Source organism: Diadema antillarum, unplaced genomic scaffold (genome assembly GCF_040938485.1).
Source record: "Diadema antillarum isolate AM-2024a unplaced genomic scaffold, OU_Dant_1.0 seq00001076_RagTag, whole genome shotgun sequence".
NCBI classification, from domain to species: Eukaryota; Metazoa; Echinodermata; class Echinoidea; order Diadematoida; family Diadematidae; genus Diadema; species Diadema antillarum.
This window is the reverse complement of record NW_027271899.1, coordinates 1,636,593-1,664,166: the sequence shown is the minus strand read 5'-3', so window position 1 is coordinate 1,664,166 and position 27,574 is coordinate 1,636,593. Positions and strand designations below refer to the sequence as shown.

General features: G+C 39.2%; 1 protein-coding gene across 1 annotated transcript; it reads right to left on the bottom strand.

Annotated features, from left to right (window-relative positions):
- Positions 1 to 421: 421 nt before the first annotated feature.
- LOC139743411 (ATP-dependent DNA helicase DDX11-like) lies at positions 422 to 26,879 on the bottom strand. Its single transcript, XM_071653895.1, has 21 exons — positions 26,703 to 26,879; positions 24,693 to 24,805; positions 22,462 to 22,552; positions 22,087 to 22,173; positions 20,673 to 20,870; positions 16,259 to 16,457; positions 15,511 to 15,722; positions 14,694 to 14,846; positions 13,500 to 13,546; positions 12,691 to 12,886; positions 11,783 to 11,821; positions 10,046 to 10,190; positions 9,109 to 9,225; positions 7,803 to 7,988; positions 7,220 to 7,323; positions 4,636 to 4,854; positions 3,390 to 3,493; positions 2,654 to 2,738; positions 1,821 to 1,896; positions 1,436 to 1,590; positions 422 to 508 (listed from the first exon to the last, which is right to left on the bottom strand). The coding sequence occupies exons 1-21, from the start codon at positions 26,856 to 26,858 to the stop codon at positions 422 to 424; spliced, it is 2,769 nt and encodes a 922-aa protein (XP_071509996.1). The 5' UTR covers positions 26,859 to 26,879.
- Positions 26,880 to 27,574: the final 695 nt, after the last annotated feature.

Here is a 27,574-nt window from a genome sequence, read left to right as displayed (position 1 = left end):
ACATCGACTTGGCTATATCTCAAAGGGATGACTTTTCTCTGCTCACAGCTTGATATCCAAGTAGAGCATACAATACTTTGTTCAATCTGATATCACAAATGATCAGATTTTGAGGATATGTCACTTGCTTCCTTCTGCCAGAACGGAGTAGATTACGAGGTTGAGTGGCCGTGGCAGGGTTAAACACAGTTTGAGCCGACAATGACAATGGGAAGACATTGTCCAAACTTGGGTAATTAGCAATAGTAAGATCTTAAAAGCACTGGCAAAGTAATTATAGCCAGCCTCATTTCCTCTCCATTAACACTAATGGAGACTATGATCACTGTGTCATCATTGTACGTTGTACATATCTGAGACTTGCTTGTTGTGGACACATGAAGGTATAGGTGAGAGTAAATAGATCTTGGACACTTTCACATTATTCCACGTCATGACTAGCTCTTGCTTCCACACCACTGCTCTGTGTGTTAGCCCGCTGTTTGTCTGGTCTCTTGTCCACAAAGAACTGTCGGGGGAAAAGCAAGAAGAGAAGAGTAGCAATCAATTTATTATACAAGGAATATCTCATGCACACCCTTCTGAAAAGAAGAAAGCTACCCACCAAATACCTCATATGAAGATGTAGTAAAGATCATTTTAATACCAAATTATCTTGAAGAAATGATTCTTATAGTTTTAATAACTCTGAAGAGATGGTTAATCCATTACCTAAAAAACAAACAAACAAACAATTCAGAGTGTTTTTTTTCCTTTTCTTCTGGATACCATTTTCTTGTCTGTACTTTTCAGGCTAGATGATATGTATAGGATTGGTAAACTTGGAAACAAAATGTCATTCAATCAATTTAATTCAATTCAATTTATTCTGCATAAAATAAATCAAAAGTACATTATGTACACAATAAAAACAAAAGCAATGTGTATAAACATACATGCACATATTATGGAAATTAATGCCGGGACCCCTTTGAAGCATCTGGTGCTTGTTGTTGGGGCCCAAAACAAAATTATACAAAATACAGTTGCTAAATAGCATATTGTGCAAAAATGAAAATGAAAACAAAATATACACACACACACAAAAACTTGTCAGCCCTACACTATGCACACACACACACACCACATTCTCACCATACACACAGCGCACACCCAACACACTCATTCAGTAGCAATGTAAGGATCAAAGAAGTGAAGAGTAGAAGAAATTCATGAACAATGTCTTGGATGCAATCGACAGCAACATACGTCACAATTAAAACTAAACAAATGACATGCTGCATTTATCACATGCATCGCATGCATTAGCTGGCATAATCTACACGTATGGCAGTGTTGGAAAGATATGCGTGAAATGATGGGTAGATCATCCGAGTCTTGGGATCAAGTGCACAATTCATCTACTGATAAAGTGGTGTCTAGAGTTCAAGGGTACCCTGTTGACAGAAGCAAAGGCTGGCCCAAAGCGGGAGGCTGTCTGCAGTCTCTCGGCTATCCAGCCCGGTAGCTTGGCCTTGATAGAGGGGCGAGTGTAGCGGTGGTCCAGTAGCAAGATGGTGGCATAGTCGCCCTTGTGTCTGATAGCTCTGCCTGATTGGACATAAAACAAGCAAATGCGCTTGAAAAGCTCATACCATGCAAATATAAACTACAAGTAGCTGGTAGACATGTAACTGCGACTTCTAGGATGGATAAAGTCATTCGTCACTGAACGAGCATCGGTTAAAAATCGCTATAGGTTCTAACTTAGTGGACAGAAACCATTTGGAACCTCTATAGGACAAGAACAAATGTTTGGAATGACACAGATGACCACTCACCTATGGACTGATTGACCGCCTTCATGCAGAGATTATCATAGTGAACTTGACCTGCGCTACGTCCATTGATGGGAGGCTGGTAACATGAAACAAAGAATTCCAAGCAGAACTGTGCAATCCTCCATGTTCATATAAGATTTTGTATATAATGAAAGATTGAGAATAAACAGAAGACTTGTGTCTATGACCTATCATTCCAGGCCTCTTAGACACAGTTCCCCACACATACACCTGTGTACATACACACTGAAAAAAAAAAAAACCCTCAAAATGTGTGTCAGTTCTATGCATATCTCAAATATGTTACGATTTGTAGGATCATATCATGTTCTACTCTCAACCATCTTTTTTTTTTAATATTTCTTTTACTTCAAATCTACCTTCAATCCAATTCATCACCTGAGTGATGCAATTTATTGCTTTACATAAATGGCATGATGATCTTTGCTGCAGTCGCATATTATATACTCTTAAACACACTGACTCTCCACACACATTACAAAGTAACATAAATATATCCACACATATACTCTAAAACACATTACAAACATACATATATCCACACATTCTCCACACACATTACAAATATATCAAAGCACAATCAGATCAACCTGAATGTGCATGCATGAATGATTACAATTTTACCCTCTGATAAAAAAAAAAAAAAGATTCGATATCAGATTTCCTTCTAGCTTTCTGTATCTCTATTTGACAGTGCAACCTTTATTCAAACAGAGCTTCATCTCTCATTTCATGAAAGGCTGACTGCAGTAGATAATAACAGCTATGTGTAGAGGCATACAGTCTGAAAGGATTAGGTCACTATGACTTACCACATTTGTATTCAAATATTCCATCTTTTCCTTGAGCTCCGGTGACTTGATGTTGGCATAGGGCAACCCAACCATGACGACACATCTACATCACAAACAAAACATAAAGTTCCCACACTTGAGATGATCAATCACCAGTTTGGAAAACTATATGGCAGAAGAATAAGGGGGGGGGGGGGAACAACACATTACTGAAAATGAAAACATGCACTCTCAACTTTTACAGGAATTCAATGAAGGCATGCAGGGCCTTGATTCTTGATAGAGTCAAACCCATCTTTAATAGCGACCACCTGTCTACAGTGGCCACCTGCCGTATATGACCACTAAAAATCAATTCCCTCCGAGAGAAAAAGCATGTTAAAAAACCTGTCTATAGCAAACATCTGTCTATAATAACAGCCACTTTTTTTCAAATTTGTTACATCTTTGGTATCCAACTTGTAATTTGAAAAGGCTTTGATTGATAAAATGCTTTTACAGTACATACAAGTGTAGCTGTGAAGTCTATGCAGGTGACTACCATTATAATGAAAATATTCAGAATTCTTTTGTTATATCAAAATTGCTTTATAACCAAAGGGAATTTGCATCATAGATTTAAATGATAATAATTTTTGGACCATCTGTTTTACTTCACTGTAACAAAATTTCATAACAACTGCGTTCACTGCAACAGGACCGCCCTGTATTTATTTCATGCTAGGACCAGTAATGAACCACAAGTCACACTCACCTGCCAAGGTTATCAGAAAAGTTGATGCCTTCACTCATTTTGCCTCCCACAACGCAGAAGAGGATGGCTCCATTTAAGTTGCCATGACAACTACTGCATGCTTTCTGAAATGTAGAACACAAAGGTATGGAACTTAGGGTCTACTGATATTGACAAAATAGTAAGTGGGATGAGAAAGGGGGTGGGGTGCAGCGGGATAAATCAATGTATTCTTCATTGACCCATTAAAGACGAGTCCCAAGTATACTCAGGCAGGTGTCTATGCAAAATGCGTGTTACAGCAAATCAGCCCATCCTCAATGGATTAATAATCCATTGCAAGACATCATTACTCTCAGTACTAGATTTGGGAGAGAACAGCTATACAGAAAAAAACACTCCACCAATGTTTATCTGTCTTCATTGACTGTAAGCATTATTCGCATGAAATTACTATCATATTAATGATAAACAGAACAGCAGCACCTGTTATGGCAACGAAACCCTGATTAACTTTGCATCACGCAAGAGATTATGGACCCTCATATGTACAAACACAAACACTAACCAGCAAATCAAACTGAATAGGCACTTCACCTTCAAAGTGCAGCGTTTGCCAATTTCCACAAATGTCTGAGAACCAATTGTAATGAAATATCGATCCCCCTAATGCCTATTGTTTGACCATGACCATCCTGTGTGACTGAGGCACTTTGCTACACTTGAGTGGGCTTGAAAATTTTACAAGTACGTCAAGTTTATGAGGGAGAAAGGTTTGTGGTAGACTACATGTGTATGTAGTCTTTGTAGAGATCTCTCTCTGTCCCCTTTTCTTCCTTCTTCACTCGTGCAACTTCAATTTCCAGCTCTCCGCTGTCCCTCACTTGTCACTATTTTCCTTCTTTACATTCTCCATTTTTTGCTTCCCTCCTCAATTCTCCTCTTTCTAGGCTTTTCTTTTGTCAAGCCACAATCTCTGCAGGGACTACGTACACATGGTGCTACCGCAAACCTTTCTCCCTTATTTACTTCACTATGTAAACCTTCAAGCAACATATAGGTCAAGATTGGAGGGATAACTGCATGGCAATGAAAAAAATTGGCAGGTTGCTAACACATTAAGGATGGGGCTGGTTCTACTACAACACACATTTCCCTTAGACACTTGCCTGAGTATACTTGCAACTCGTCCTCAATGGGTTAAGCTAAATGCCTGGGCGCATCAAGGGTTAAAGCTGCGATGCAGGACTAAGAAGTGGCAACGTACCTCGATCACTGCCGAGTACTGGCCCAGCACCTGCTCCACTTGGTTGGCCTTCCGGGGCTCACGGAAGACCCTCTTCCGGTGGCCGAGTCTTGCGATGATCCCCTGGGATTCCCAGTATGCGTAGATCTGCTTCTCGTAGTCATAGGACGGGAAGAAGCACACAACGCCGCCCGGGATGATATTCGACACGTTGACAAGAACTCGACCGACCTCATCCATCTGTGTGCAACACAAATTGTACAATAATTATTTGAGCACAATATACAATCGAACATACACTATGGTGGCACAATCTATGTCATAATGATGTCAGGCTTATATGTGACCGTGCACCTCAAAACGAACATAAAGTCGCACACACTGATTTAACATGAGGACTGAAAATAAGTGAAATGGGTCAACCTAGCCGAACCTAGCCGAAAAGCCGGACTTTTTCGTATTTTCTGAAAGAGCGGGTCTTCTTTACCATTATGCTAAAATTTGGTATCATAAAACGGGCAGGAAAGTGTGTTTTTTAGCAGTTTATCTCGAACATTTTTGGTAGAATAGTGTGATTAGGTGTGTCTTTTTCATTTCTGAAAAACCTTGTCCACACTCTTCACTTTCAACTCTAATAACTTTTGAAGAAATAACGCTACTGCTTTGAAAGCTGGCATTAATTATGGACAGAATGTAATAGTGTGATTAGGTGTGTCTTTTTCATTTCTGAAAAACCTTGTCCACACTCTTCACTTTCAACTCTAATAACTTTTGAAGAAATAACGCTACTGCTTTGAAAGCTGGCATTAATTATGGACAGAATGTGTTAATGAGGCATGCTTAATTTCATTTTAATCTGATAATCCCTTCATTGTTGTTACTCTGGTGGTTTACTTCCTGTTTTTTGTCCCATTCATCGCACAGCTAGCACGGTTTGGTAAAGATTAAGCGCTTGAATAGACACTGTACTTCAGAGCCTCTTTTCTCAGTTCACACTTTTCCTGAGTTTGTGCTTTCTTTCCAATATTTAGATAGGTTAGGAGAGTCCATTTGATTTGAGTTATACATCATTTTAAAGCTTAAAGTCTGCTCTTTCGGAATATGGTCTTAACTAAAAATTCATGTCTGGCGACTTTTTGTTTGTTTTGAGGTGCAGGGTCACATATGGCTGTATTAATGCAGCTTTCCTTAACCCAAGGAAATAACAATTTAAGAATATATTCATTCCACAACTTTGATTTCTGCAAAGTCAGTGATATGATGAACAAAAAGAAGAAAAAGAGTGTACATTAAAACTAATAAAGGAAGAAGGAAAGAAAAGAAAAAAAAAAGGAACATTAAAACATCAGGCCTGCATGGTTAACAACTCTTTCCTGTCATGCCAGAGGAAATGCCCAGGTATTACAATTTTAGGTCAGTATTCCTTCTATTTAATCAATTACTGCAAACTCAGCAACACGATGCAAAGAAATGGTGTATGATTACAACATCAGGCATGTAAGCTCGAACATAGTTTCCCCCGACACCAACGAAAATAGAGGTATTACGATTTTTTAATTATATTCATTCCGTAAAATCATTCCTGCAGAGCCATGATCTGAAGCAAGGGAAACTGAGGTTTTGTTACATTATCAACAACATTAATCACATATTACTGTAACTTGAGCAAATAAATTAGAAACAGCGCCATAATTATGACATAGACACCACTTGCCTGAGGAGATCTTGTATAACTGTTTGTTTCCATACAAATAAACAAGATAAAAAAAAACTTAACAACAACAAAAACACCTGCAGTTACACTATAAAACTTGGAATAAAGCACAGATGGCACAATATACAGGCCTATGTAGTAATGGATATGAAAAAGAAAAATCCTTGCAGAGAAAATGTTCAAATGATTACACAAAAGGTAAAATACATAACAGCAACAAAGTTTCAAAATAATAACCAGAAAAGAACTCAGACAGCGTTAGAACTGCACCAAGCAGCTCATTTCCACCAATATATGCATGCTGAGAATCACCCAATTTCTCAATAAAGAAACCTTTTGTTAAGTCATCAGCTTCCAGATGCGCTGCACCTGGCCCAAACAGAGCATGCACTTTAGTGTTCGTATGCAAACCTCAAATAACGCGCAGCTTGAACTCCCAAGTTTATTGACCCTATCTGCTAAAATATAAAAAATCCTTCAAAAATTTATTTAAGATTCCCAGATTATTGCCAAAATTTAATCACCTGTTCCTTGTGTCATTACCAACTTTTCCAGCAAGTTTCATTCAAATCCGTTCACAACTTTTTGAGTTATTTTGCACACAGACAAACAAACAAGCAAACCAACAGTGATGAAAAAATAACCTCCTTCCTTGGCGGAGGTAATAAAAGAAAACATAATGATGATACAGGCAACTCCTATCATAACAAAGTCCTAGGGACTGGCAAATTTCTTTCATTACATAAAAATTGCATTATAACCAAACATTTAAGTATATAAAGATAGCTAGACAATTATGACCTAAACTTCTACTTTGCAGTAACAAGATTTTCATTATAACAGTATTCCCTGTAATGAGAGAGCACTGTACAAATGTATGCAATAACCCACCATTTTGGGTGAGTCTCTGGACTGGAAGGTGAAATCAAGCTCAAGGCCTGTCGGACCCTTGGAAAGGGCGATCGGCAGAAGCTGTTCAGGGGGTATCACATGACCTGAGGTGGCAAGACAAGCAACAATATGCAAAGAAAACTTTCAAACAAATATTCCTCTCAGATGATAGTATGAAACAAATGATTTTCCAACAATAAAAAACTTAAAGTTTTGGTAAGAACTCCAAAATTGGCAGTGTGAAAGAGTGGCAACCAAATGCATACCATGCAAAGGGCATTAGCTAGGATTCATGATAGAATAAGATGTATACACTGTAGCTCAGTCTGTCATTCATTGTGGGGGTGTTTTAGAGGTATCATTCTGCTATATAATGATTTGATATAATGAAAGCTTTCAACCATTCGATTAGTGTTACAGTAATTCTGAGCAACTGTTCATGCTCACGTATGTATCAACATTATGCCTTTTCCCTGCATACGAAGCGACAATAGTATCAAGAAATTTCTATACGAGATTTTCGCATTAGGAAAAAATGTATACTGGTATATGTTCTGCTGAAAGAATGAAATGAAATATCTACCACAAGAGAACTCGGTTATCCTCTCTGGCAAGACTCCAGCGCACACCAGGAGTTGGTGCTTAAACTCCTCCACAGGCTGCATGGTTCCCCCGGCAACGATGACCGCCCTGGCCTCCTTGACGACATCCGTGAAGTGTACGGCTGGATTCAGAAGCTGAAACCTGAGGCTGCAGTGACTCAGCAGCTCTAGGGCATTGAGGTTTGGAGAAAAGATATTGACAGTTCCTCGTGCAATTTGGACGATATCATTTGAAATATCAAGATCATGGAATCAAACGATTATATTTCTTGCAGGCTGTGTAAAAGAGTTGGAAAAGTTTCATACAGATGGGCATGAAGTTGTGACAGTGCCTCATAGTCTGGAGGTGAAGTATGGGTATCATTAACTTAGGGCTCAGCATTAACTTTTTTCTCTAAATCTGAAATTTTTGGTGAATGGAAAAACAGAAATGTAGAGGCCCGAAATACACAAAAACATAACAATCCATTTTGAATCTGAAATGTCCATGTGGGCCATCAAAAGACAGCCTTTTTGGAAATTTGATGGTCTGGCATTAATGTTGAGTGGCCCCTGGCCATCGGTCCAAAAGTCTTGTATACTACATCATGAGTGCCAGGAAGATATCAAAGAGTGAAAGAAAGCCTGTAATTGTGCAGTGGTAGTAACTGAGCATTTGCATTATCGACAATAGAAGATTCCAATTGAGGATGTGGATGTTAATTTTTGTGTGTCAGTGCAAATTTCTGCCATTGTCATAGCTATGAGCTTGAAGTCCTGCGTCCACTCAATTCTACAATGGTAGAAGGCCAGAATCACCAACATAGCTGAAGGGAACAATGCTTTTTCTGAGATAATATGCACATTTCACAATAGCAGGGCGCTCACACTACCTGAAACTACACATAGTTTGCTGCCTGATATAAACTTTGAAGGTTGAGCTCAGTCACACTACAGACAAAACTATGAGGGACTTCACAACTGCATGTATGGATTCTAGTTGTCAGTCATGCATTTCCCATAACGTCATATGCACATTTGCACCTCAGACAGTCCACTTAGCCGAGCTGCTGCGTCGCACATTTTTGAAAGCCCGTGTAAGGCACAACGGACAGAAGGACACGGACATTCCACGTTGGTTGCTTCCTGCGTCGCACATTTCACTGCGTCCTTAATGGAAAACTCCTTAGTGAGTCAAGGTCTATGGGGCTATTTCATGTGGTTAAATCCGGACAAAAGTACATCGTTTGTGTGGAATGAAATGAAACATGTCTTACCATCACTGAAAGGAAAAATGAATAAATATACCTTGTTTGTTGACGACCACTCTGCCATCTTTGTTGGCATTCGTGAGGGCGAGAAGGAAGCCCTCTATGTGCATCAGTGGAGAGGAGAAGAAGTGGGGCTCCTCCTGCTCTCTTCCTGCTAGGGAGTGTCAAGGAACAGACAGTTCACATAATGAGCTGGCCATATTGTGATGCATTTTGCAAATTTTTTTCATAATGGTTCAATGAAATTATCATTGCTAAGGAGTTTATGTACGCAATATTTTCTGACCCGTATAGTGGAAAATCTCGGAACAGAAAAGAAATAGAGAGCAATCTCTAACAGCGATTTTCTCTGTATTTTGTTGTCACAAAATTCCCATGTCCACAAGATTCAATTTGAAATATCTCTGGGTGTAAAGCACATCTTTTTTTTCATGGATCATACATCAAATTCAAGTTTAGAGACTGGACTAAGTAAATATCTTGTTAACATACACTGTAAAATTTGAAGAAACCGACTTGTGGCTGCTTTTGACGTGGCGGGTCATACATTTTTACAAAAGGGCTGGAAGTACCAATGACATACATATGACATACATAGGTTGCATGCTTGAATTTGTCAAAATTAATGTATTTCACCTTCTTAAGCTCAACTTGTTCTTTCCTTCTTTTTTTTCTTTTTTGCAAGGGGTATATTACAGCAGAATGCTAGACTCCAGAAAAAAAAAGGGACATTCAAGATGTATAGCACTGTGTCTGCTGGTATACATAGTCAATTAAGACACCTCTTGTGGTATGCCTTGCTTTATTATGACTATTCAACAACAGTGTTAGTCCAGCTGACAGTGATTAATTTTTCCCAACTCTCTTCTTTCATGGAAACGATTGAAACTGCAGCGGTGCTTATCAGCTCAAGTACATACAACCTTCTGTTATCACTTGTTTAGTCTGGTTTTGTTTCATTTGAGTTGACTCACCTGAGCTCAGCACAGGCACTTCTTTGACTTGATCTTTCCGTTTGCTTATTTCTTGCAGGAACTGGGTCATCCCTGATGCTTTGGGCCTCTCTGGTACACTGACCTTCACGGCAGCAGGCTGATACTTCTCAACATAGCCATTTAACTGGCAGGGAAAGAGATGAATCTTTCAGTGAAAATCCTTATGTTACCATGATAACATGCAATAGGGGTGAAGTATATCCCAGAACTTTTGTATGTGGGATGGGGCTGTTCATACAAGTCTTGAAATCAAACATGACCCTGCATCACAAAACCATCAAAAAGTCAACAGACACAGATCTTCAGATGAGGGTAAAGCTGAACAGGCAGACTCTAGGCCTTCAATGGAGTTTCTACATATAAACCAATCTGAATAATGGAAAGGAAGCACACACTGTGGAAATGGGTTTACTGAGAAAATAGGCTTTGAAATTTAGGGTCTATTCAAGTACTTAATTCTCACCAAGCTGTGCTCCAGGCAATGAATGGAACAAAAAACAGGATGTAAAACTCCATAGTAACCACAATAATAGGGATTAATCAGATTAAGCTGAAAGGTTACCCACTCTATAAGCACACACTATCTATTACTGATACTACCTTTCAAAGCAGTAGCATCATCCATTCAAAAGTTCAGAGTTAAAAGTGAAGAGTGTGTAAAGGGTTTTAAAGAAATGAAAGGGGCCATTAGAATATGCGTTATCAGGATACCAACTCTAGAATAAGTGTTGTAAAAAAAAACTGCAAGAAAACACAATTTCTAAGTTGTTTTAAGATCATAAACTTAACAATTATGTAGAGGAAGAAGTGCACGTTCAGAACAAAAAACAACAACAAATAAATGGACTAGGTTGACCTATTTAACCTAGTTTGCGTCGTCAAACTGTAAAATCTGGGCGTGCCATTTTTTGTTGGTTTTGTGATGCATGGTCACAAATGTAAAGCAACACTATAAAGATAAAAATTATCATTTAAATCATACAGCAATACTATCATTCTACCTCTATTCGAACATACCAGTATTCTACTCATCATGGTTATAGCTTCTTGTACTTGAGTGTTGCCTTAATTTCATTTTCTCTTCTTTTTTTAAATTCCAGTAGACTATTAAACAATCCTAAACTCAACATCTCTGAACAACTTTGCAGTGAGAAACATTATGAGCTACGCGGTGAACGAGTCAATTCACATAAAACACACTGCCAGTGGGCAATAAAGGAAAGACCATTAAGTTACACACATCCATTTCTTTTTTTCAAGATACTCTTGCATGGTATTTCATATAGTTAGCCCCAACAATATATATTTGTGACTACTGCTTCTTGCATAATTTTTCTCTACAACTTTTTGAATATCTGTCAAACGCCATTTTTAATACATAACATAATGTTACAGATGTCTTCTGCGTTAGCATGATATTCACTGGGACATTCTTTTAATCAAGTGTACACACGCACACACTCATACACACACACACACATACACAAATGCTCTCTATCCCAATTTCACATTATGTGTTCGCAATAGAGGTAAAAGACAAATAACAAAAAGAACCATCCTCAATCACATCTCCCCTTTTTTAAAGTTCACTTCCAGTTGAGGTATATATAACCAACAACTAATATCATTACCCCAATCATGCAGATTAGATTCTGATATATGCTATCAAACTCTAATATCACTTTATTCTGGGAGGATGGAAGTCAGTTTCCTTACCTTCCTGGCTATTTGGCTCTTCTGGCAATATCTCTGCAACTGTACGTGAAATCAAGACAAAGATTAAAAAAAAAAGAAAAAAAAATCTGGATTATCTGGAACATCCACCATCACCAACACTCACTGTAGCTGGGATCATTCTAAGAAAGCAGGTGCAGTGCTAGATTGTGTAAATTTGGACTATGATTAGTTAAAAAAAAAAAAAAAAAAAAAAAAAAAAATATATATATATATATATATATATATATATATGTATATATATATACAATACATATACACACACACACACACACACACACATATATATATATATATATATATATATATATATATATATATATATATCCCTAGTTGGCACCTTAGGGAGACATATTGGGGGGAAGTGTCTTCATTAGGGAGACAACTGGTCATTAAGGAGACAATTTTCGTGTCTCCATTGCGTAAATTGCCATTGAACATGTATCTTAAAATTTGCATATAAAACAAATGGAAATGTCTTCCAAATGACCCATCTAGGAGTATATATATATATTTGTATATATATACAATATATATACACACACACACATATATATATATATTTGTTGTTGTTTTTAAGTAGTACTTTGGAATCTATACTCTCATTTATACTAGCTACAAACCCAATGGCAAAGCAAATGGTACGTCTTTAAAAACTATAACATATTCTATTTCCAAAATCTACTCGGAAAAATCTCAGATATATCAACAAAATACAGCTTCTCACTATGGTCAAAGCGCCATTAAAGGACATTACAAATGTTGTGCTAATCCCTTTCACACGACCCTGTAATGGCAGGAGTGTCTCAAAGTTCTAAGAAATGAAAGATATCTGCAGAGATAAGACTGTAATGTAATTTATTTCTCCCTCTTTCAAGAATGCACACTACCTTGAAGAGGTTGATGTTGTCCATCTGCGTCTCAAAGAGGAAGTCGTTGATGGTGAAGAGACGGGTGGAGCTGGATCCGGGCATCTTCTGGGAGTCCGGGGCGGAGTCGGTTCTGCCTCCCAGGTGGCGGACCCAGCTGGAGAGAATCTGAAGGAGCTGCTTGATGTACATGAGGTTCTTGGCCAGGAGCCGGCTCCTTTGGGGGGGGGGGGGGGGATATACAATCGTTGAGGGCGAGATGATTTTGCTGTAATACATATTTCCCACAGAAACAATGAGCATACGCCACACTAGTCTTCAACGGTTTAACACAATAAATGCACAGTCACTGTTGTTGAGGTGGGGGGGGGGGGGGTGGTATGGGTGATACAATGCATACCTGAGGGGTATCAAAATTGGTGTGAACACACAAGGCACCTTGAAATGTATTTATCAAATAGCCATCTATGACACTTGTATTGAGCTGAAAATAGTATTTTAAATCACAAATGTATTTCTCAAGAGACTATATGTATATGTTGACCAAATGTAGCATTGCACAAAACCAGTTTATGCCTAACTGCTGGTTTAAAAGAAAGAAAATAGACTGGCATCAACTTGTATCAACATGTATCAAGTGCACTGGGCTATCATCGAAATTAGAAATTCAAACTGGCCTACCATCTATCTCTTTTGGTAGAAAGCATAAGACTGTATTTCTGGGGAAGTCACAAAATTATGACGGGGGGGGGGGGGGGGGGGGGGGGGGAATTAATCTCCCCCCCCCCTCACCCATTACAGTTACAAGGACAGTTGCAGCTTTTACTCACTTAAACTTCTGCATATACTGACTCAGCTGGGAGTGTGCTCTGCACAGCTGTCAAGACAAATCAGAACAAGAGAGTTATGATAAAAAGTTAGGTAAAGCAAAATCTGTATAATGTATTTCAATGCATGATGCTGGCTACGGTACCTGGGATGCAGCAATTCAAGGGAATAATTCATCATTAACACATAATTTCAGATATGGGATTTGATCTAATGATTAAGGATTTCTGTGCAAAGTTACCTCATTTACCCTATGCTTATCAGAATATGGTATTTGAGGCACTGACCTCAGGCAGATTACTGTGTCTCAAGGGTAAGAGGTTAAAGTTCATCAGAATGTTTCTGGCTGAAGCAGATTGGCACAAAACTATGACACTCTGCACAATGATATCACTCTTTTGAATCTCTGTTGTTAAAATGACAATACATATATCTTTCATCTCTTGTCTAAACCTTCAAACATTTGAGTAAAGGGGGAACATTATCCTACACCATCCACTTCCAAACAAAACAATCTATGAGAAATAATATAGTTAAAATCTATTCCAATCATTTAGCAATACCCATATCAGTCTCTGAAGGAAAGTACTATATAACATGGAATTTGCACTGATCATACTTCTTGCTCTCCAATGGAACAATGTTGTTTGTTTGTTTTTAGTGGCCTTTACCTGAAAGCTATAATGCTTACAATTTAATAATCATTTGCATTGCAATCTACGCAAACTTAAATGTATGCATTAAAGGAAATGTCTATCAAATCAATTCTTTTTTAAATATCTGTGTCTTTATCATTCTACAAGTGCACAACTGGGTTGTTCCACACACACAAAAAATAACACCATTACGTTTTTCTAGTAAACTACTTGATTTCAGTGCTAAATGTACAATAAAACATATTCTACATACAATGTACATGTAGGGTTGTTTACCCAATACGATCCTTCATTCTTGTTAGTGCAAAAAAGTAACAAAAAAATCTTATTACAGTAATACACACATCCCAACTGAAGTACTGTCAATAGTACACTGGTCAAACGTCAAGCGACAGATGCTACAACAAAATGCAGCATACTGCTCTTAATATTCCCCAACAACTGGGAAGGGAGATGCTCTTTAATCTTTAACTTTTTGTTTTAATTTTTCAATTCAAATAAAAGATGGTTTTGGCCTGATTAATTTGCAGACATGATTACCTGTGCTCCTGTCACTTCGATGCTGTGCACGTTGCAGATTGTCTCGATGAGGTTATGGGCCTCATCGACGATGACGACATTACCCTTCAGCTTGATCCGGCATGCTTCACGCGTTGACTTGTGAAGCAGGGTGTTGTATGGCAGAACCACAAGCTGCAAAAAAATAAAGGATGGATAGATGGTCTGTATGAAACATCAAAGCTGAGGAAAAGACATTACCACCAACACAAATGCACTGCCTTGGACAATGCAATTTAGGGCACTGACATCAACTACAAAAATTATTAAAATGTTTAAATTCAATGCACAGTCATGTTAGAATCTCATTGGTGGTGGTATTTCAGTGTTGCAGTCACAATTTTATTGCTCTATTGACATGATTTTAGAAAATAAAGAATTTGAAATGATACAAAGTGGTTTTGAAAAAGAGCTCTAACACACTAGGAACTTAATTGCATTCAGAGACAAGTCATTGGCAGGCTTCCACAAATCAGTTTGCTTACAGCTGATCTATCAAATTCTGCAACATGATGGGAATTGGTGTTTTCTTCAAATATGCAGTCACCATGCAGAGTATTATTGTTAAATCATTACCATCATGCTCTCTCTTTGCACACACAGCAGCCTTTCTTCTGCATTTTCACTCTTTGCTAACCAAACCTCCTGTAGATCAGATTTTACAGGAGTAATTGGGCAGTGTATTCTTTGTCGACAGGAACACATCACCCTCTTATAACTCAACGGCAAGCAAAACTCTTATAGCAGACACAACGCTCTGCTCTTAAGGAGTTTGAATACCAGGGCGTCTTCTCCATACCTGCGCACTCGGCACGGCATAGCGAGTACCATAGTAGGGGCAAGCTTTCAGCTCCTTTCCGACGTCTACCAGTTGCTCCATGTCCATTACCTCAACAGCCACCCGATCCTTGTAGAGAGCCAGCGGTCCTGCGCTGAAGTGAGGACACGCCCTGGACTGCTTGGATCGCTTGCGCTTTGGCTGCATTGAATCCGTGTCAACTTTTGTGGTGCCTGGTATTGGCAATGTCAGAGTGGGGATGAACAATGATAGTTTAGTCCTCTCACACCACCTGCATATTTATACACATAAATGGTCATAATATGTACATTGTATACAAACATACCATACATGCATATTAAAATATACCTATATTTCTTCTCTCAAACTGTTTCACAGCTTATGTTTCATGCTCTATAACTTGTTATTAGGGCAATCTGTATTCTTAACTGCTGATAACACACTATGTTACTTTATCCCTACCATTCCCATATCTTCATCTGTATCAATTTCATATTTCAAATGACTAGGCTATAAATCACACACACACACTAATCACATACAGGCTGTACTGTCACAGTAGTGTCACAATACCTACATATTTGGGTAAAAATTTATACACATATCTTTTTATTTACCTACTTAATAGCTGTCATCATCTCACTGAATGTTTTGAATTTGGTATGTGATAGTACATGTAGGTAATGATTACCAGGTAATACTGATTCACATGTGCAATGACCCACAGAAGATGGTTTCCCCATTTCACCTGATTTTGCTTTTGACTGCATCTCAAGGCATCTGTCATTGATCAGGGTCAATGACCTCAGCTTCTTCACAGCCTCATTGATGCAGAGATTCTGCCTGGAACCGAGGCTAACAACCTTGACGTTGTCACGGAAGGCACTCTTCTGTACCTCGTGCACAAACTGGCTCAGCTGGGAGTGCGTTCTGCTGCAGTAAAAGATCTGCAAAGTTGGGCATAATGCAGACATGTCAAATATCCTTATGGGTTCAAATTCATGAAATTCTTCCGTTGAGAATTTTTCATTACAACTGATGGGCAAATTACCCTACATTGACGTAAATAAGCACTGAATTGATACATTGATGTAGGGCAATTTGCCAATCAGTTGTAACCTTATGGGTGTCGAGTTTCCACTACCATGCCACTACGCAGCAAAGAGGCATATCACTGTTTTGTGGCACAAACATAACGAGCCATTTTCCTGATTAATTTCTTTGAAATGATAATGAAGCTATTGTTTCATTTTTAAATCAAGCTCTCTATAAGCTTGTAGCAAAAAAAGGTTGCTAAAAACTGCTGATCCAATAGTGGCGAGCTAGTGGAGTAAAATGGAGTCCCTTTGACTCTATCTCTCCAGCCTGCTATTAAACATGAGACCCGAGATGTGAGCATCTTTGTAGGTATTTTGACCTTTAACACTTACTGTGCTTTGTTTATCAACTAGCACATAGTACTTTCTTTGCCAAATGACAAAGATGTCTGGAAACTAATTGTCAATGAGCAGAGATTACCTACATATAACGAGAAACCCACTATTTTTGCATACAGCTATATTTTTGCGAGTGAGGGGGTAACAGACATTTTTGTGAGACATTATTTTCGCAATCTAACACCGAGGTTATTGTTACTGCATTAAGATACAAGTGCATACCTTAGCATGTGGCGATAATTTCGCATGTTGTTAGATTTGCAGCAAAACAGTGATTCGCAAATTTCATGAATAGTAGCAGCTTTTACAGTATTTCTCTGATCCCTGTTGTGTTACCATGGCCTTCCTGTTGGACTGTGGTATATTATGACATCTCAGTGGTCTTGCTAATCTACAGCTAGGCTAAGTTTGCATGCATTACTGCATGCTAATAAAAAAACTTAGGAAGTGGATCTGGGCACATACAGAGTTGAGTAAATCCCTTTTAGTTTACATAAGTTCTTTATAGAGGACAGGTATAAACATGAATACACATTTTGTTGGCCATCAGATCTCTGAAGAATCAATATCTCATAATTAAAGATAATAAAAAGTTTTGGTACCTCAAAAGTTTCCCTGAATTTCCTTGTCTTAGTTTGTGCTTCAGGTTAAAGTACCTTTCATATAACTAACACTGTGAGACTTACTCGCCCTAAAGTGCTCTCATGTCTTTAAATAGTAATCATGCAATTAACTGCGACCAGCAGCCCCATACGCATAGCGTAATCAGGCTTCGCGTTGTAGCATTCAGGATCATGACAGATTTAGTATCGCAGGTAAATGTCAACTTAAAATCCCAAAATTTCTTCAATTTGAAGACTTACCAATTAAGTTGAAGTATTGAAAACAGGCTTCGGGCAACATTTGGTTCTGCCAATAGTCCCTTTCTGTTCGAATTGATGACTGAATGTGACTCGGTCGAGAGGACCTTGGGAGATATACCGAGCTACATACACTGAATACTACAGCCAGTGCATGCGAACACATCACATGCGCACAAATTTCAAATCCATGAACGGATAAGATGTTTGTGTGCGCATGCGTTGGCCGTAGTATTCAGTGTATGTAGCTCTCCCAAGGTCCTCTCGACCGAGTCACATTCAGTCATCAATTCGAACAGAAAGGGACTATTGGCAGAACCAAACGTTGTCCGAAGCCTGTTTTCAATACTTCAACTTAATTGGTAAGTCTTCAAATTGAAGAAATTTTTGGATTTTAAGTTGACATTTACCCGCAATACTAATTCTGTCATGATCCTGAATGCTACAATGCGAAGCCCCATTACGCTATGCGTATGGGGCTGCTGGTCGCAGTTAGCTATGCGTATGGGGCTGCACGCTGCTGGTTGCAGTCAGTGGTTTCGTACAATACTATACCTCGCCGCGGTACCGCGACGGCTCTGGTACGAAACCATTATTGCATGATTACTAAGACATGAGAGCACTTTGGGGCGAGTAATTCTCACAGACAACGTACTTTAACCTGAAACACAAACCAAGACAAGGAAATTCAGGGAAACTTTTGAGGTACCAAAACTTTTTATTGTCTTTTAACCTCAATTCTTCCAGAAGGTGTACACATAAACATACAGTGTAGTATACATACCTGATCATGTAAAATGATAATAATTTGCAATGAAATGAAAGGAAAACTATTAAAAAATCAACATCCCTAACACCCTTGGTGCACATGCACATACCAGTGATTGACATATTATCAAAACTCCTGCCCCAGTTTTTCTTGTTTGTAAGAGTAGCATACTCAAACAAACACTTAACATAACTAGAGAGGGGCCGTCAAAGGCGGCAGACCCACGCCTTAAGTACAAAGTCGGGGTAAACATAATGTGCATTCGGTCATGTACCAGAATTCGGTCACTTAATTGCCAGTGTGCTTTATCACGAGCCAGTGAGTTCTACCAAAGATCGTACACTGAAGTGTACGATCTTTGGTTCTACAGTCACATCACACGCAAATCACATCATTTCACATACGGTAACACTCATTCACAACAGGAAAGTCCTTTAGTCTCCTCCAAAAATCCATCGAAAATCCCAAATTCCACCGTCAAAAGTGCAGAATCGGAACTTTTCCAAGCGCGCGCGAATTAAGTCCAGTTTTAAGAGTATTGTCTACGCGACGGGTCGCCGAAAAAGCGCTAAAAATCGAGAAATACGCCGTTTTCTTGCGGGATATTTTGATTATAGCAAGCCGAGAGTGTGATGATATCAAAGGTCGTATGAGTGTACGATCTTTGATGGTATCCACAAAAGCGCAAACGAAAAACAAAATTTACGTACCCCCTAGGCAATTACCCCTATGATTAGTGTCTACGGGAATTATTCAATGCAAGGGTTGAATGCAAATGTCTACTGCACCAGTATTCGGTCACCAACGAGCGCCGCAACGTCCCCGATGCAATTTTGCACCAACAGTGTAGAGCGCGATGCATTTTCAGCGGCCTTGCACACGCATTGACATTGAGCGCGCATATCGTGCAGTGTGACTGCGACCGAGCAAATGCTCCTCCAACGAAAAAAACAATCAATGTTAATTTAAAAAATCATCAAAATACGGGCCAGTTTGTGACGACGGAGAACGAACTTTTATAAATCTAGAAGGACATAGTCCCTCAAATAGGTCTAAACGTAAATTTCGGAATTCTTACGAACATTTGAGCAGCGAAGTCGGATCGTTTGGGAGTTTATGTTTTTGTATGGTAGCGGAAAATCGCAAAGTGAGAAACGGGAAATTTTCGGAGTGGTCACTACAATACTACATACCATGGGGTCAAAACTTCAAGGTCACACAGAATTTGCAAGGGTCAACCGATTATCACCAAAATCTAATGGATTCTTTCCTGCCATTATCCAAACATCCCCTGAACATTTCGTGCAAATCCGTTTACCCGTTCTCTTGTTATCTTGTACACAAACAAACAAACAAACAAACAAACAAACAAACAAACAAACAAACATACGGAACCCTTTACATAACCCCCTGCCGATTTTCATCGGCGTGGGTAATTAACAAACAAACAACACATAAGAGTAGCATATATGAAAAATACAGTCAAACCTGTCTATAGCGTCCACCCAAGGGAGACGGGAAAAGTGGCCGTTATAGACAGGTGGCCGCTATAGACAGGTAATCCAACTTTGTGTGCATTGCTTACATGTACATGTATCATCGTTGTATTCTTACATGTACAGTGTACATATATATGCACACACCGTGTGTTTCATGCATTTAACCATGCTGGTGTATATGAAATTTTTGCACAGTAGTATGTGTAATATCGTGAAGAAAGCTTCACACTAGTGCATTATTATGACTGAATGAGGGATAAATGCAGCGATGGCGATCATTGAATGTTGCCCGCACGGCTACAAAGCAGAAAAACACTGAATTATCGACTCGGATACGGCTCCAATTTGGTTTTTGGCCGCTATAGACAGGTTAAAATCTACCGCAGGAAACAAAATTTGTGGCCGCTGGCTGTGTTAGACAGGTGGCTGCTATACACAGGGTCTTTAACAGGGCTTTTCTCTCGGGGGGGGGGGGGGGGGGGGGGGGGATTTTGCAGTGGCCGCTATACACAGGTGGTCGCTATAGACAGGTGGCCGCTAAGGCAGGTTTGACTGTAGTCACTTCGCAATATGGCAGTCTCGGTACTACTAAACTGACCTTTGTTGCTTCCTGCTCCTCGGGTTCGTCATCCTTCTCATCATCAGACTCAGCCGTGTCCCCATCACTGTGGTAGTCGGCCACAAGGTGGTCATCATTGTCACCGTTATTGTTGTCAATGCCTTCCAGGACATCTGTGGAATTAGCATCTTGGATGTCAGTGGCGGATGCCGCGGCATCCTCAGTTGTGGACAATCTCTGAAAAAAAAACATGACATTGTGTCCTGGAAACTCTACTTGGACATAAAGTTGTTACCAATGACATTGGACCAATGAATCAGACAGAACTTGCACGAGTGTCAAAACAGATATGTGATATAAATGTCAGTATATCATTTCGAATACCATTCTGAGGGAACCTAAACCTGGCCCTCTTAACCACACATTTACTAAGGAAAACAGAGAAACAATTATTTTCTTGTAATTGTGATGGAAATAACAATCACAAGAGTTGGTACTGTATGAGGTGAAATTTCTTCACAGGTATTTTCGTGAATTGCTACTCATTGGACATTTTTGGGTGTCATTAATTTTGTGGTTGTGAGAGTCTAGTAATTGTTACTTCATCTTTCACAAAACAAAGGAGAATGAGTAGTATTTTTCCATTTCTGCAAGAAAAAGGGCATTTCACTATCTGTCTCGTACAAGATGCGCTATTATAAAGATATAATAGCTTTGCTGAATCTGGAGAAAAGTCACACAAAAATGTTCCTTTAATAGCAGTAAATTTCACGCACCCAAGTGACTTTTCACCAAACAAGCAATGTTGAAGTCACATGACCAAGGCAATCATTATCACAGGGTCATCTGTAGCTAAAATGGGGTCTAGGGCAATTACCCCCAGGGCAATTACCCCGCACCCTTCCTCTGGCCCTAATCCTAATCCTGAACCTAACCCTAACCCTAACCCAAACTCCTAACCCTAAACCTAACCCTAACCCTAATCTTTACTCTAACCTTACCATCAACCAGTATTAGGCCAGGGGGTAATTGCCCTCTGGGGGTAATTGCCCTCTGGGGGTAATTGCCCGGATACGGCTAAAATGTGTTAGGTTACAACTTGCAAATATTGGTTTAGTCAGTACTTTCCTATGGTCTGATTTTCCTATAACTTGATTTAGATATTGCTTTTGTTTTACAATGTTTATGCAACGCAAGTCTCTAAATAAGGCACATAAACATTCTGTATTAGCAATAGCCAAATGCAAAGATGACTCAATGGGGGAAAACATACCTTGAAAAATACATTGCATTATTTGATGAAGTATCATGTGGAAGAGTGCACACATATGCTATATGCAAATATACAAACAAAATGAAAGTGAATAACTCAGGGCTACAAACATGATAAAACAAATCTCTATGCCCCCTAATACAACAGGGCAGTCAAGTGCATTTCAACACAATTTTGTACCTTGCGCTTAAATGCTGCTCTGTGTCGTAGGTCATTCCTCAGTTGGTCCAGCTTTGCTTCCCTCTTAATCTTTTTCTCTCGCTCCTCCTGTTAGAAATTACAAGATAGAATTATCATTACTTTCGTGCGCAAGATGTTACATCTACAGTATAGTCACACTTCGTAATGGAGAATACAATGTTAGTACACCATGAAGATGATATAATACATCATCTTGCATGGTTCAGCTGCAAAACAAAGTTACAGATATGTATGGAACTAACTGAGGTTTCCGTGATTGGCTTTGTTGTGAATTGATGTAAAGGACAACAGAAAGCAATACAAGCTGAAGAACAATTTTCAATCATCTGACATAGCAAAAAATGTTTGAATTACCATCAATTTTGTCGCTTTTTCTTGTTGTTCTCGCTTTGAATCAAACTCCATGACCCAGTCTGGTGTTCCAGAGGTTGAGACTGTTCCATTGCTGTGCAGGTCAACAAAAGCAGTGGAGAACAAAAGAGAAGATAACAATAGTCATCTTAATAGTCATCAGATTGATATGCATATTACACAAATGGAATTTAAAAACTGTATTTTGTTCATCTGCTTTCATGATTACAATTCATCTGGAGTCAACTCTTCATTGCCTTCAATCATTTAGACATGTATGCCCTCACACTTTTACAACAGTCATTACAATAACATATATGAGGATATGACATGTAGCTGCCAACAAAACTGTGAATACATCAGTACCTCCGCCAGGAAAGGAGGCTGTGTTTTTGTCAGTGTTCATCTGTCTGTGTGCAAAATAATTCAAAAAGTTGTGAATGGATATGAAACTTGCAGGGAAGGTTGACAACGACACAAGGAACAGATGATTAAATTTTGGAAGTGATCCAGAAATTTTTATGAATTTTTGAAAGATGTTGTATGTTTGGCAAATAGGGTCAATGAACTTGGGAGTTCAAGCTGTGTGTATTTGAGGTTTGCATGCACACACTCAAGAGCATGCTCTGCTGGGGCGAGGCCCCATGTAGCTGGAAGCTGATGACGTAAACTAAAGGCTTCTATATTGGAAACTGGGCAATTTTCAGCAATCCTGTATGGGGCGCGGGTGGAAATGAGTTGCTTGGTTAAGGTCTGCCCCCTCCGAGTGCTTTTTTAGATAAAAATGGCTGCTTTTTCCACATCCTCGAAATAACAAACTGGAACAAGATTATGTCAGGAACAGATGACAAGAAAACATTAAGAAGACAAAGAAAAGAATAAACTTTCCATCACCCTTAACACACTTTTCACTTCCAACTCTAATAACTTTTGAGAGGATAATGCTACTGCTTTAAAAATTGGTATTAGTCCCGGACAGAATGTGCTAATAGAGCATGCTGAATATCAGCTTTATCTGATGATCCCTTCATTGTTGTTATGGTGGTCTACATCCTGATTTTTGTCCCATTCATTGCCCAGATAGATCACAGTTTGATGAGGATTAAAGAGCTTGAATAGACCTTCAACTTCAAAGCCCCTTTTCTCAGTAAACACTCTGCCAGAGTGTGAACTTTCTTTCCACTTTTCAGACAGGTTAGGAAACTCAATATATGTGACCGTGCACCTCAAAACGAACATAAAGTCGCACACACTGATTTTGCGTGAGGACTGAAAATAAGTGAAATGGGTCAACCTAGCCGAACTTGACTTTTTCATATTTTCTGAAAGAGCGGATCTTCTTTTACATTATGCTAAAACTTGGTATCATAAAACGGGCAGGAAAGTGTGTTTTTTTAGCAGTTTATCTCGAACATTTTTGGTAGAATAGTGTGATTAGGTGTGTCTTTAGAATCCCTTTTTCATTTCTGAAAAACCTTGTCCACACTCTTCACTTTCAACTCTAATAACTTTTGAAAGGATAGTGCTACTGCTTTGGAAGTTGGCATTAATTATGGACAGAATGTGTTAATGAGGCATGCTTAATTTCAGTTTAATCTGATAATCCCTTCATTGTTGTTACTCTGGTGGTTTACTTCCTGTTTTTTGTCCCATTCATCGCACGGCCAGCACGGTTTGGTAAAGATTAAGCGCTTGAATTTGTTGAATAGACACTGTACAGAGTCTCTTTTCTCAGTTCACACTTTTCCTGAGTTTGTGCTTTCTTTCCAATATTTAAATAGGTTAAGAGAGTCCATTTGATTTGAGTTATACATCATTCTAAGGCCCCGTTGCTAGAAACTTTGCGTTTAAACGCAACTTGCAACTGATTGTCACTGGCCAATCAAAATCATTGTTGCATGCATGTCTTCTGAATAGGGCAGACCCTGAGCCAATCAGAATGGTTGTTTCAAAATTAGCAATTATTTGCAATTGATTGCAACTTTCTTGCAACGGGGCCTAAAGCTTAAAGTCTGCTCTTTCAGAATATGCTCTTAACTAAAAATTCATGTCTGGCGACTTTTTGTTTGTTTTGAGGTGCAGGGTCACATATATGAAGAAATACATCATTTCAATGCTTAGAGTCTGCTCTTTCTGAATCTGCCTTATCTAAAAATTCATGTCTGGTGACTTTTTGTTAGTTTTGTGATGCAGGGGGTCACATAATAACACGGTTCCCCTGTATATTTCCACACCTGTCCTTATCGGACTCTTGATGCTCAATGAGTGCCTGGAGTTCTTCCTGCTGCTGCTTCTCATGGTCCAGTAACCACTTCAGAGATCCACAGATGAGACTCAGGGATTTACCCTGCAATGTCAATGAGAGATGGATTCACAAGAAACAAGACAATAGCAGGGGCCGCGGAACGTTTTTCAGTTTGGGGGGGCTGCGCAGCCCGGGGGGGGGGGGGGGGGGGGGGGGGTATCAAGGTCAATCCCCCCCCCCCCGCTTAGACACACCGGCATAGCCTGGATAATGATCTTCTGATCTTGGGAGGGCGGCGGTTAGGCCTACGATGCGAGGGAGCCAAGCGACCGAGCCCGAGCGAGCGGAGGGAAGGGGGAGGGGTGTAGGAGGGGGTGTTCCCCCTCCCACGGTGAGAACTTTTTGCATTTTTATGTTGTAAATGGTGCAATTTGATGCATGTTTTCCGTCTTTTTGAAACGGCCCCACTTGTTTAAGGTAGCAGGATATTTTGATGTGGATTATTATTTAACAATTTGCCTATAAAGACTTGAAACCCCCGCTTACATGTACCGGCGTATATAGCCTGGATAATGATCTAGTGATATTGGGAGGGCGGTGGTTACTCACAGTGCCAGGGAGCGAAGCGACCGAGCCCGAACGAGCTTAGGGAACGGGGGGAGGGTGTGGGAGGGGGGTGTTCCCCCTCCCACGGTGAGAACTTTTTGCCTTTTTATGTTGTAAATGGTGCAATTTGATGCATGTTTTCCGTCTTTTATCGACTTGAAACGGTCCCACTTGTTTAAGGTATATAGCAGGATATTTTGGTGTGGATTATTATTGAACAATTTGCCTATAAAGTGGTAGCATATGAATAAACTTCTTGTATAAATTTATTGTTACAATTAATTTCATGAATGTTGTCTGTTAAGCAATCAAACAGAAAAGGCATGCTCACGAGAGTGTATATACAAAAGGGATATTTCTCCTCCTACACGAAGGTGATTTTACATTTTCAGACCTGAAATTCAGCGATCTGGTGCAAACTTTTGGAGCAATACTTCGATTTTTTTTCTAGCTCCCCCCCTAAAAAAAATATTTATGGAAATAATTTAGATTTCAGGAAAGTGTTAATACTAAATAGCAAAATCACGGCATTTAGCTCTTATACCGCGTGTGCATCATCTGTGTGTATGTAAGTCTAATGAGGTAGATGGGGAGGGTGTGGGAGGGGGATGCCCCCTCCCAATCGACGGAGCTTTTGCGTTTTTGAAATCAAGATAAAGCGATCTGAAGCACACTTTTTGTGAGAAATTCGGGTAATGTGATTTTCCCCCGATTTTCCCCCTTTCTTTCTTTTTTTTTTCTTTGATTTTTTTTTTCACGATCCAAAAGTGTGGGGGGGCTGCAGCCCCCCCAGCCCCCCCGCTTCCGCGGCCCTTGAATAGTACAAGTGATAATTATGGCTTCTGCTCTTTTCCTCTTCCTCTCTTTCCCACATATGTTGCCATTTTCTAATGAATTATCAGTTACTTGAATATAAACACTTGAAAGGAATATCAAACAGAGTTATGTGTTGACATACATCTTCTATATGACATTAACAAAGCAGTCAGCAAAAACTGATGTGATGCAAATATCATTTTACTAAGTATTACTGTATTTATACTGGAAGAGCATAATATATACGGTATTTAAACACACAATTGATGTGCATCTATATGAAGCTATTTTCTTTTAATGAAAGAATTTTTTTTAACAAAAAATAAAACGTATTTTGAATGACTTCAATTCCATTTAGATGTGTACATTTTGTGCTCTACTGAATTATTGCAAAAATTATAAACTTCCATATATTTCTTGAGATTGAGAAATTTTATTAAAATACACATTTGTACATGTATACTCTCATTGGGGAAAACTTGAATTCCAATGAGCCTAGTCAAAAAAAAAAGGGAATTACACTCTGTATTTTCCATTGATTGCTGATAGTGTGACACCAAAGCAAGAGTGCACTCACTGTGCCTGTAGGACTTTCAAAGATGCCAATCTTCCCATTGTCCAGTGCATCATACAAGTGTCTCATAAAGTCTTCCTGGATAGGGTATGGCTGGAAGGGAAAGGGAAAAACCACATTTTCCTTCCCAGGGTCCTTTGCATCTCCTCCCTCGTCCATCTCGATACCTTTCAATGACTTCGACAGTGTCAGCTCCAAGGTTCAAGATTGCGATGTCAAGCCACCTCTGAAATTTGCAGCGCTGTATCTAGAGACTAGAGTGAAATGAATTGAAAGAAGAACAAGACTGCAAACAATATACAAATTTCTGTTTCATATACTATGTACAGCGACGATACACAGCCCAAAAATTATTTTGGGTATTCATAATCACAGCTAAAAGTTAAAAAGTGTGTGTTCAAGATTGACATGAATTAGAATAAATGGTGGAGGAAATCAGCAGTAGGCCATTGGCCTTTTGAGGCTGATCCCATGAGCAAATATACAATATTTCCAATATGAAGTTGTGGAATCCGTAAGTTTAACTCTTGACATTAGTAAAGATAATAGGGTCTATATTAAATTTAAATTACACTCATAACACTCATTACTTAAATGAAAATTACTTTCAATTATCATTGGTACATTGCTCTCATCAATTCAACATAGGAAAGGTCATGCATGGCACTTTGTCAACGCAAAAAGCAAAAAAGGGCACGGGCGCCTAATCATGCCAAGGGGGGCAAGCAAGTGGCCTGTTCGTGCTGTGTATGGCAATTAAATGGATCTAGATAGCAATGGCTATGGCCCATGGGTCCAAAATTCGCCATAAAATTGAGTTACCAGTAAATCAGTAAATTTACTGCTGCCACATGACTGCGTGTTCCCAGAGTCCG

Coding starts and splice junctions, on each gene's coding strand:
- LOC139743411 (XM_071653895.1), bottom strand. CDS start 26,858: ATGGACGAGGGAGGAGATGCAAAGGACCCTGGGAAGGAAAATGTGGTT. Junction 3,494..4,635: donor AGTACTCGGCAGTGATCGAG/GTACGTTGCCAC, acceptor TCTACATTTCAG/AAAGCATGCAGTAGTTGTCA. Junction 1,591..1,820: donor GGCGGTCAATCAGTCCATAG/GTGAGTGGTCAT, acceptor ATGTCCAATCAG/GCAGAGCTATCAGACACAAG.